The sequence below is a fragment of the Solea senegalensis genome, linkage group LG15 (assembly GCF_019176455.1).
Source record: "Solea senegalensis isolate Sse05_10M linkage group LG15, IFAPA_SoseM_1, whole genome shotgun sequence".
NCBI lineage: Eukaryota > Metazoa > Chordata > Actinopteri > Pleuronectiformes > Soleidae > Solea > Solea senegalensis.
This window is the reverse complement of record NC_058035.1, coordinates 4893006-4903906: the sequence shown is the minus strand read 5'-3', so window position 1 is coordinate 4903906 and position 10901 is coordinate 4893006. Positions and strand designations below refer to the sequence as shown.

The following is a 10901-nucleotide window of genomic DNA, read 5'->3' as shown; positions in this document are numbered from 1 at the left end:
AGCTGCAGTTCCCCCTCTGGCCTCTGCAGCTTTGAACAGCGTGACTCAGGCAGGGGCCCCACGGGCACAGCTGCACAATCTGTTGTCCACTGAATAGATAAACACTGTCGCCTCTCCTCTGGGCGTCTTGTATGACACTGAGAGAGACTAAAACAAATAGAAAGTGACACTGCTTCGGCTGATGCTCCCCTGTGGAGCTTGTAGAGGGCACATGGTTTTTTTTGTTTTGTTGTTTGTTTTTTTTGGGTGAATATGAAAATGAAAATGACTCCAAGACGACCACATTCCACCTCTGCATGTGCATGTAAGAGAGAGACTGCGCCTGCAGCCTTTCAGCCGTGTGTTTAACCACATTTTACCCACACACTTGACCTTTCATGCCTTGGCAATGCTGTCTCTGTGGACCACTGATAAAGAGAGTGCAGGGGAACAGTCTCGGGCAGATAATCACACACACACACACAGACTGCAGACACATAATAAAGCATGCCTTTTCTGTTTTATTCTATATCAGTATGTGTCAACAAGGATCATTTAGAAGATGAAGAGGTGAAGCTGTTCATTCATTCATGCCTCAGTCACCCCCAGTGCTCATTACTGCGGGTTCCTCTTGCACCTGTGCTCCAGCAGAGAGAGGACTACACCTCACCATATATGGACATGTGAGAGACCCCGGGTGGGATGACGTTGGACGTGAAATGGGGATGAACAGCGTGTGTGTGTGTGTGTGTGTGTGTGCTAGAATAAATACCTAAACCACAGTAGGGGGAGAACACCGGTCTAATCTGGTTACATAACAAACCCGCTGAATTTGCGGCACGTCCCTGCGCTAATCCATTCCCGCGGCAGCGGCTGCAGGAAAACACGCGCGCACACACTTGTGGCTCTGAACGCACACGCGTGCTCAAGTCAAGTCAAGAGCGCGTGGAATAAAAAGACAAACCACACATAGAGGGAGTGACATCTGTTTATCTGCGGTCGGTTTATCCGTGGACAGCTGCTCTCCCAAAGCCCGAACCAGAACCTGGCGGGCGGCTTCGCTGCGCTTGTACGCGCCCGTGACGATTCCGCTGACGCGCCACTGGCCGCAGCACCACCCAGGAGACAGACAGCAGAGAGGAGAGGACAGGAGAGGAGAGAGGACACTGACTCCCTTTCTCTGCTTTGACTAAAGCCTGTTTTTGCGCAGGTCTCGCGCGGACTGGACGATATTTAACGAACAAATCCTCCAGCAGCAGCAGCAGCATCATCCTCATCATCCAGGCTCTCGAGCAGAGATGGAGGTACCAGGCTTGGCGCACAACATCACCAGTCCATTAAGTCCCTGCGAGGGGATGATCAAGGACCTGAGCTTGAACGCCATACAGTTATGTGAACGAGATGGTAAGAGACAGAGAGCTTTAGTCGCCTTTTTTCTTCATGCATTAGGCCTCGTTTTTATTTCAGAGTCGCTGCACAAGGCTTGCATGGGGTTTGTGGTTGGTTTTTAAGACGCATAACGCGTCCCCGTATTGTGTGTTTGAAGGGAATAAGGGTCGGTCGCTCCACCGGTTCCTTGGATGAATGGTGCGCTTGAGCGCGTGTGTGGAATATGTGAGTGAAGAAGGAGAAGGAGCTCAAATGAAATGTGCATTCTAGAGAAAAGCCAGAGCATCCTCACATGTGCAGAAACAATGACTGACTTTATTTCAGCACCACAGACAGAGGCTGTACACGCCTAGAACCTCTGCTTTTGTAACAAAGATCACTCTTAACTGACCACTTTGTACCAAATGACTCAGTTTAACACCTAATCACCTAATTCTAGTTTTAAATATATAAGTCTGTATATAATAAGTCATCCACATGCAAATGTACTGTTTAATCACAGCTGACACTGAATGTAAAACTTTTAATGTTCATATAAATGCCATTAAATACAGCTTTTATGTGAATTTAATCAGTAATTGGAAGATTTTTCACTGTGTTAAATGAGCAGGTTTCACCCTGGAGCATGTGATGAGGAGGTGGTGGTGGTGGGGTGGGGGAGAAAAAGCAAGTCATCATCAGGAGGGAATGAGAGGCTCAAACATGGCTGCACGCACGTGTGTGTGTGTGTGTGTGTGTGTGTGGAGCTTTGTCACCCAACACACCCATCACTGCAAACTACACATCATTGATTCCACATCGGAGTCAATACTCATGGTCACAGACAGAGCCCGTTTAATTAAGATTGTTGATTCATTCACATCATCTCATTATGGGAAAAGTGATCTTTTTTTTTTCTTCCTTGATACTGATCCAGAAACAGTAATTGATCCAGCGAGGAGCCAACGTTGTGTCTCCAGCCTTCAAATGACCCCTATCATCCCTATCGTTTGATCACAGTGCAGTCCTTGTGTCACACGCTGCCTCATTTTCTCATCTACCAGAGCTACCTTCTTACCATGTAATTCAGCAATGATGCCGTTTATATCCTCTTATGGCTGCACTGGCCTGATGAAAGCTGTAATTTTGATAATGGTGTGTGTGTGTGTGTGTCTGGGTTGGGCCTGGACCTTTTCTCTAATGGATGACATGCACGCCCCGGGCTTTGTGCTTCCTTTGCTGCAGGTTGATCGGCTTTTGTCTCCGCAGCATCGCAGTCACTCTTTACTGTTATGTCGAGAAAGAGTGTGTAAAACAGTGTCTCTGCTTCCCTGAGACGCCCACATACTGTCTGTTTATGGGGCAACACGGTCAAAACATCTACCTCCTGTGCAGAATCTGTCAAACGATCAGTGGCTGTCAAACCGGTGAGCTGCAGATACGGAAAGTGTGGTGTGTAGTTTAACTGTCACATGCACACCAGCCACTTACAGTGTATATGCAAATATCTACTGAATTAGACAAGATACATGATTATGAGAGGGTGAGGGATGATTTTGCAGCTTGTATTTAGGTGAATTTTCTTCTCTAAGAGTCTGTTTTCGAATCAGTGTGGACTTAAGTAGGATACATTAGAGAGTACAGTTAAATGTGTTAAGTGAAAGAGATAGTTCAGTAGTAAATGGTGTGTAATTTTAAAGCACTTGTCAGACCTTTCAAAGCTGAAGTACACCCATTCACTCACCCATTCATACAGTGCGTCATAGTACTATGTTAGTATGTCAGTATCTTATATCCTTTCTTTATTATTATTTTAAACAGTGAAATACGTGACAGTTCAAAGTTCACTGGGCTCACATTTATGAACAAAAAGAATAGAAGAATGGTTTATTTTGTGACTTCTTCACAGTAACAACTACTACTGGTTATTTAAAGAAAATATGCAATATAACATGACTCATAACTTAGAATCAACAACACATAAGAAGACGAAAAAACACATTCTGTAAAGTCTGAAGATGTGAGCACTAAGGGTTAATATAATATCCCCACCCATATATATGAAACCCACTATCCCCCCCATCCAATGTGGTCACAAACTAATATCAAAACTAAAGCAAACAAATGCCAAAATAACAACCTTAATAAAATGGAAAAAAAACAACTATAATTAATGTATGACTCCTACAAACCACTGTTCCACACAAAAACATAACTGTCAGCGAGGACACAAAGAGAACACAGATTTCAACCATGAACAAAAGACTCATTTAATAAATACTACACTAAAACCTTCTGCCACTGCCCCCACATGCTGCTATTTATGTGTAAATTTATTGCACTGAAGTGCCTTTTAATGGTTTTGTACTGACCATTATTTATTTTAATTGTTATTATTCTTTTATCATCATTTTATAGCTTTGTATTTAACAGACTGAGTGCTGCATTTGTGAAATTTGGAAATATGTCACAGTTCAAAGTTCACTTGGCTCATTTTTATGAACAAAAACGAAAAGAAAAACATGTCTATTTTGCAATTATTGCTACTTTATACCACAACTAAAAACGCAATATATAATGAATCATAACTTTGACTCAACAACACATAAGAAGACGCATTTTTAAAGCCTGAATATGTGACTTATAAACACACACACACCCAGGATGTCCATATAAGGAGTTATGTATTATTCCCATGGCAAATAAATTGGGTTAATATAATGTTGACTTTTCTCACGTGAGACAAAGACAAAACAAAGCACACCTTTAAATGCTGCTGAATGCTTTTTAGTGTAACTCTGCTAATGTTCATGCTCTCATTCAAAGTAACCTTGAGATATTGTAGAGTTTTTAACTCTCGTCCTTCTTCAGTCTTCTTGGAAATGGACCATTTCGATCTGATCAGTATGTCCTTTCTTTGGACCCTATTCATTACAATTTGGTATAGCTTTCTAAATTTACCCGTCTTACCCGTTAATATTTAATTGCCAGCATGAGAGGCTTATGTGCCTGTGCTGACCCAGCAAATGGAAGTATATACAGCTTCTTCAGTGGACTGTGGGAAAGAGCCCTCCCTCACACACACACACACACACATATACACACTGAGAACTGTTGGAGCATTTCAATGCACAAAAGAAATGGTGTTATACAAGTTGTTTCTCTGTGCGCCCTGTGTGCTGCAGACGTAGTGGTTCAGTTTAGTGACAGTGTCGTGAATAAACAGTGGGCAGGGAGGGAACGACGAGTGGGAATAAAATACCCAAGTATCTGCTCCCTTTTTCTCGATGCTAATTTGTCACCAAGCTGAACGGCAGACCCGGGGCCACCATTTTGATTTCTATAACCACATCCAAGCGATATTAACAGGCTGTAATGAAATAGATGCTACGTGTCCCCTTTGCTGGGGTTGTGACATAAGTGAATTTCCTTGATGGACGACTGGCATAGATGAAATCTCTCTGCACGAAATCCAGCAGCTCCAGTTGTGTCGAGCTCAGTCTGGCTCTGTGTGTGTGTCTGTGTCCATGATGGATACGTTTACGGTTTCTAACTTTTTTAAATCCTTGCAAAACCACTTAGGAGCCAAGAATCACCATAAAAACTAAAACCGAAAAGACATCGCCTGACACAGATGTCCCCACGGTCACATCCTGTGACAAACTTAATATCTCAGATTAAAAAAAATCTGTTGATTAGATCAAATCTGTAATAGATGAAGAACTGTCCTCGTAATAACAGACATGATGTCAGTGAACTTTACTGGGATCTGCTGCTGTGTGAATTCTGCAGAGACGTTTTTTTTCATATTTTGAGTTTCAATTTTTTAAAGCCAAGAAAATGCCAGATGTCTTGCTATAAACCTGATTGCATTTTTTTATTTTATTTTTTTTTTAAAGCTCTGCATTAAACATTATTGCCTCCGGAAATGTTCGCCTGCTCCAATGCACTGCAGTCGCACTAGATGGTGAACGCTGTACATGATAAACATCAGTATGTAAACATTTAAACACGACACTGTCAAAGTGCCACATATAATAAATGAAGATGTTGCTGTGACCGCTCACTGCACTGACATCAAGACGTCTCGATACTAAACTAAATACTGAAATATCAATTTGGTGATACATCGTCGTCCTCGTGAAACATGGCAAATATTGATGTTTTAATTTACAATTTAAGGCGCTCTAAAGTAAACAGTGCCTGCCAGTTTTACTCACCTGGCGTCGCTACTTCATATCCACTCGTGGTGGCACTGCTCAAATAAATAAGGGAAACTTAATGGCTGAGTAAGCTACATTAAGAGAATACTGTGGTAATGACGTAAGATTCAGGTCCCAGTGTGAAGTTTATGTTCATATGTTTACGTACAGACTCACAGTCTTGTACAGAATTCAAACTCCAGTGATAACTGTTACTGTAGAAACATGATTTCAACAGTTGGCTGGATTTATTATGACACACAACAGTGTTTATCGTGTAAGTTGGTATTTTAGTTTGGCCATTGTTCAATGTTGACAGTTGTGTGCCATGACTGTGCTGCCAAGAAGCAACGGGGGTTATTATGCAGCCACTTTTCAGCTGTGTAATATATTCACATGCTATTTAGTTTTACTGTATTCTACAGTTTTAAAAAAATATTATGTAAGCTTGCCCCTTTTTCAGTTCCTGATAAATAAAATCATTCTCTAAGCCAAATTTTAACAGCAGAGAATTGATGACTCATTCTGTGTTTGGAACAAATTCAAAAGAACACGTCAATCACATAAGTGTCTTCTGTTAATTAGCGTGTCACAATAGGGACGGGTCAATACGGAACAAAGGAGCCCTGCTTTTTGTGTTATTATTCAAGCATTTTCGCTGGGGTTTTTTGTTTGCTGTTCAGAACACTTGTTGGGTCTGTAGAATGTGGCTTGATCTCACTCTGAGAGAAAGATGCTCTACCAACGGCCGATTCTTTCACTCTCAGCATGGTCTCATTCACAGTCCCGCCTTTCAAAAAGCCTGCGAGCGTTAACGCCTCACGAGAGTCTGTCACTCTGCTGCTCAGAAGGTTCAATTTTACCGAAGCGGGAGCACTCGTCTGTGTGTGAACTGAGAGCCCGTTTGTTTTGTCAGACGCTCGCTGCCACTTCACACACCTGCCTGTGGTAGTTTTTCAACACTAACCTTAACTTCTTCTCACATGATGGACGTGTTTATCGCCAGCCGTCCAGTGGTAATCAAATAACTTTCCATTTACCAATAAAGACTGCTAATAAGTATTATACTGCATCGAGCCAGGTGTGCCTGGAACAAATGCGACCGCAGAGAGCCATTAGCGAGGGCCCATGAATGCACGTTAACAAGATTCTTAATGATCCTCGTGCATCCAACGATGGCATTTTGACTGCACGCAGAGTAAAAGAGCAGAACGCACAAATGTCGAATGTTGATAGAGTTGATAGAGAGCTTTTTACGCCAGTGCAGATATTCCTCTGTCCTCCATTTTGTTTCCCTGCACTAAAAAAGTACAATGCTCCTATTTAGTTTAATGTACTCCTTGAAAAACATGTCCTATAGCTTCTCTGATGAGATCATTTAAGTTAGATTTTATTACAAACACATAGTCCAGTAAAAGAAAGAGAAAAAAGTATAATAATATAGTGTATCTAAGGGTTTGGACACACTCCTCTTATCTAAACAAACAGTTTATCAAAAGATAAGTATCAATAAAACATCTTTGTTGCCGTGAGGTTTAAAGGCAACAAAACAGTGCAATCAATGAGCTTATTTCATTTATTTTCAAGTGAAATGCTTTCCAGTTATTTAGATTTTATGTTTGCTCCCACTGTGACTCAGCAAAATGAATATTGCCATAGTTGCAACCTGGGTGCAGGTACAAAGCAGCGAGAGCCGAGTTACATCGAGGTGAAATCATCTAAGTCACACTGGGTTTAAGCCTCCAGTGTCAGACTGTAAAAGGTTTTGCTCTCTACCTTAATGTCTGACCTTGTCTTTGTCTCTTCCATAACTTTACCACTGAATCTCACAAAGCTGTTTGTCTGTGGGTAACGTGCACAGACAGTCTACTCAAATATATATACAGTCGATACAAGTGGAGTTGTGTTTGTTAACCAAATTCATATTTTTATATCGTTTCGTCAAAAGATTATATATAAAAGTGAATAGAATAGAAATAGATTAGTATTAAAGCTAATATGAACCCTATACTAAGTATCTCATAGATATTCATTATTATGACTTTGTATCTCATTATTATGACTTAGTATATCATTATTATGACTTAACATCTCATAATTATGACTTAGTATCTCATAACTACAACTTAATATCTCATTATTACGACTTAGTATCTCGTAACTGCGACTTAGTATCTCACAATTACGATTTAGTATCTTGTAACTGCGACTTAGTATCTCATTATTATGACTTAGTATCTCATTATAATGACTTAGTATCTCATAATTATGACTTAGTATCTCATTATTACGACTTAGTATATCATTATTATGACTTAGTATCTCGTAACTGCGACTTAGTATCTCACAATTACGATTTAGTATCTTGTAATTGCGACTTAGTATCTCATAATTGTGACTTAGTATCTCATAATTACGACTTAGTATCTCATTATTATGACTTAGTATCTCATTATAATGACTTAGTATCATGATCATGATTATAACAGAATATCTTTTTTTACGAAACTGTGTCTGACTGCATTTGGAAAGCCTCCCTGTGTCAGTGTAGTGCTTTCATTTGCAGGTTAATTAGAGGAGGATTACAGTAAACAAGCTAAGTCAGCATTGTGCATGGATTTCAGGAGGAGATGGGAGGGTGAAACTATGCAGGGACCTCCTTTCAGGGTGAAGGGAAACAGTCAGTGTTGACATTTCCAGGTGTGTGTCAGATTCAGCCTCTTCACGGCGACTGATTCAGCAGAATTCCTCTTCTTTGGTCAATGTTTACAGTCACATACTGCAGATAGTCTGCAGTAAGATCACTGAGTGATTAACATGACAAACTAGAACCATAAGTATCTTTTTGATCTTTAAACGATTTTCTCTTTTCAAATTACCGATGTCAGAGAGTGTCAACAGGCCAGGTTACTTGTCTTGTTTTTGTTGTCGGGTCAGCAGCAGAAAGTCTCAGGTGGGATGTTCCAGTGCAGAGATCACTGTCTGCTCTGTACTGGAGCTTTTGTCTCCGTTTAAACAAACCTTATCATCACCATGGAGTTTAAGGACAGAGAAATGTGATGGTGAGGTGTTTTTTTTAAATAAAACAGAGGCACAGGTGTGTGAGGGAACAAATCACAGACAAATTAGCCTGAGGATACTGCCAGCCTGCTGTAAGTGTTTACTTATTCAGTAATCCTGCATCCTTAATGCACCTAAAATAAAGTTTAAGCAATTTGCATTAAGGGCAGATTGATACGTCCAACAGTCACGTAATCATTTCTTGCATAATTCATCTGTCCATATATTTAGATTAACACCATCATGAGCTTCATTATTGTCCCAAGCCCTTAACTTACCAGGGTCTTTGTTTTTACGTAACACTGCTTTATAATTAATCACAAAATAATCAAAATGGTAGTATACAATACAGTTTTATCCAAATTGAAACACTGCAATTATGTGAATATCATAAAATGTGTGTGTAATAAATTGTGTTTTGATCTTGAGAGCCTCCAAAAATGTCAAATCTGTATAATTTTGATTAGATTAATATGCATAAATGATGACTCATACCAATAAAGATTATTGATACTGGTGATTATTTGCAGTAATCTGTTTGTTATGTTCATGAACTAGGGATTTAGATAAAAGCCAGTGGGGGATCTGAGCCGTTTGGTCTCTTTACTGAATCAAACTAGAATGAACTGGTTGACATTTACTTTCTGTTTATTAAAATTAAACCATCTACTAATGGCGCCACTGTTAAAGAAATGTGTTGCAGTGAGACAAAGGAGTCCACACAGTCCAATTATGGGATTACTCTTTTACTTTGCCCTCTCTGAGCTGATGAGCAGAGTCGGATGTTCCATGCTCTGCTGCCTCGGCCATTATTTGCTCTCCATGGATGGAGTTAAGTTGCGCTGTGTGTTCTCTCATTTTCTGCATTCTTGATTTTACTCTCTTGTGTTTAGACCCCAGAGCATGTACAGAAAACACATTGTTGCTGTGCCAAGTGGGTGTACTCTGCGTGTGACGCAAAGTCTATATTCATCCTAATACTACAAAGATCTCATTCAACCCCCGACGGACGGTCGCATTGGCCTCCCTGTGCTCCCTGGATTGTTTTCCTCTGCTACATGTTGTGTCAGGGACCTGACATTCTTGTAACAGACTTTTTGTTTTAAATTTAAAATACATTTCTAAGTTCATCTAACTTATCTAAACTATAATTTTTATATGTTTTTTGTTGCCTTCTGTGTGAAATACCGTTGTGAATCCCCCTCTGCCCATGATGAGAGCAGTTCTAATCAGCAGCTTTTGAAATATTTAATGCCATTTATGTTCTGGGAAAAGCAAAGTGGTGCATGTGCATGTAGAGGGACTGATGTGTTTCCATGGCAACATATATGGTAGCTGGTAATACGGGCAGTTATGTGGTTGATACACACTGTGAGTGCTTTCTGGGGAGTAATTGCCGAGAGACTGTTCTAGTATGGAACAAAAAACATAGCTGGGTAGAGATTTAAGATGTGATGTCATTCAGGTTGAAATATCAATTTTGTGATATATCGCTGTCTTTCCTTGTGCAATACAGTAATGGATATTTTAATTAACAAGTTAAGATGCTCTGAAGTAAACAAATCTGCCAGTTTCACTCGCCTGGCAACGCTACTTGGTGTCTTTAAAGTGTACTAAAGTAAAGTGCCTCAGGGGTCTGTCCTTGGACCATTACTTTTCTCTTTGTACATTTCACCTCTTGGTTGCCTCATTCTGCGTTATGGAATTATTTTCCACTGTTACGCTGATGATACGCAGATGTATGTGCCCATGAAACGCTAATGATTGCTCACAGATCATCGAAGACGAGAGAGTTTACAGTGTGATAATGGTGGAGGAAGCTACATTAAGAGATGCTCCATCTACGTTCAACACATTTAGACTTTATACACTTTGTTCTCTATGTTGTCTCTTTTGTATACTTTTGCTGATATTTTCTGAGTGGACAGCACAGTAAAAATTTCATTGTACAGGGAAATGTGTGTCAAAAGAATTGAGATCCATAGGAAGGAGATCGGAGTCAGCTCAGTGTCCAAACAAGGGTTTTATCTTGTACAAGAGGAGCATTCACAAAGCTACACACACAGGCCAGTTACAAAGTGAAGACTCCCTGTCTTGTAGGAATTGCAAGGTATTTATCTGTCTCAATCTCTATTCACAAGTTACTTCAAACAGTTCCTAAAACAATACATATGGTCACTGGTCCCAAGTCACATCGAACAGTTACATTAACAATACAAAGGGTCAATGGTCGCAGGTCACATCAAACGGTTGCATTGAACATTTGTCTTCATGTATTACATGAGGTACATA

The 10901-nt window shown here is 40.2% G+C and overlaps 1 protein-coding gene across 1 annotated transcript in view; it reads left to right on the top strand.

Moving 5' to 3' along the window:
* The first annotated feature begins 532 nt into the window (after positions 1–532).
* Positions 533–10901, top strand: part of LOC122782084 (phytanoyl-CoA hydroxylase-interacting protein-like) — a 17175-nt gene continuing 6806 nt past the window's right edge. The window contains exons 1-2 of the mRNA XM_044046284.1: positions 533–1383; positions 2285–2355. Coding sequence (XP_043902219.1) covers positions 1278–1383; positions 2285–2355 — 177 coding nt within the window. The 5' untranslated portion in view covers positions 533–1277. The remainder of the gene's footprint in view (positions 1384–2284; positions 2356–10901) is intronic.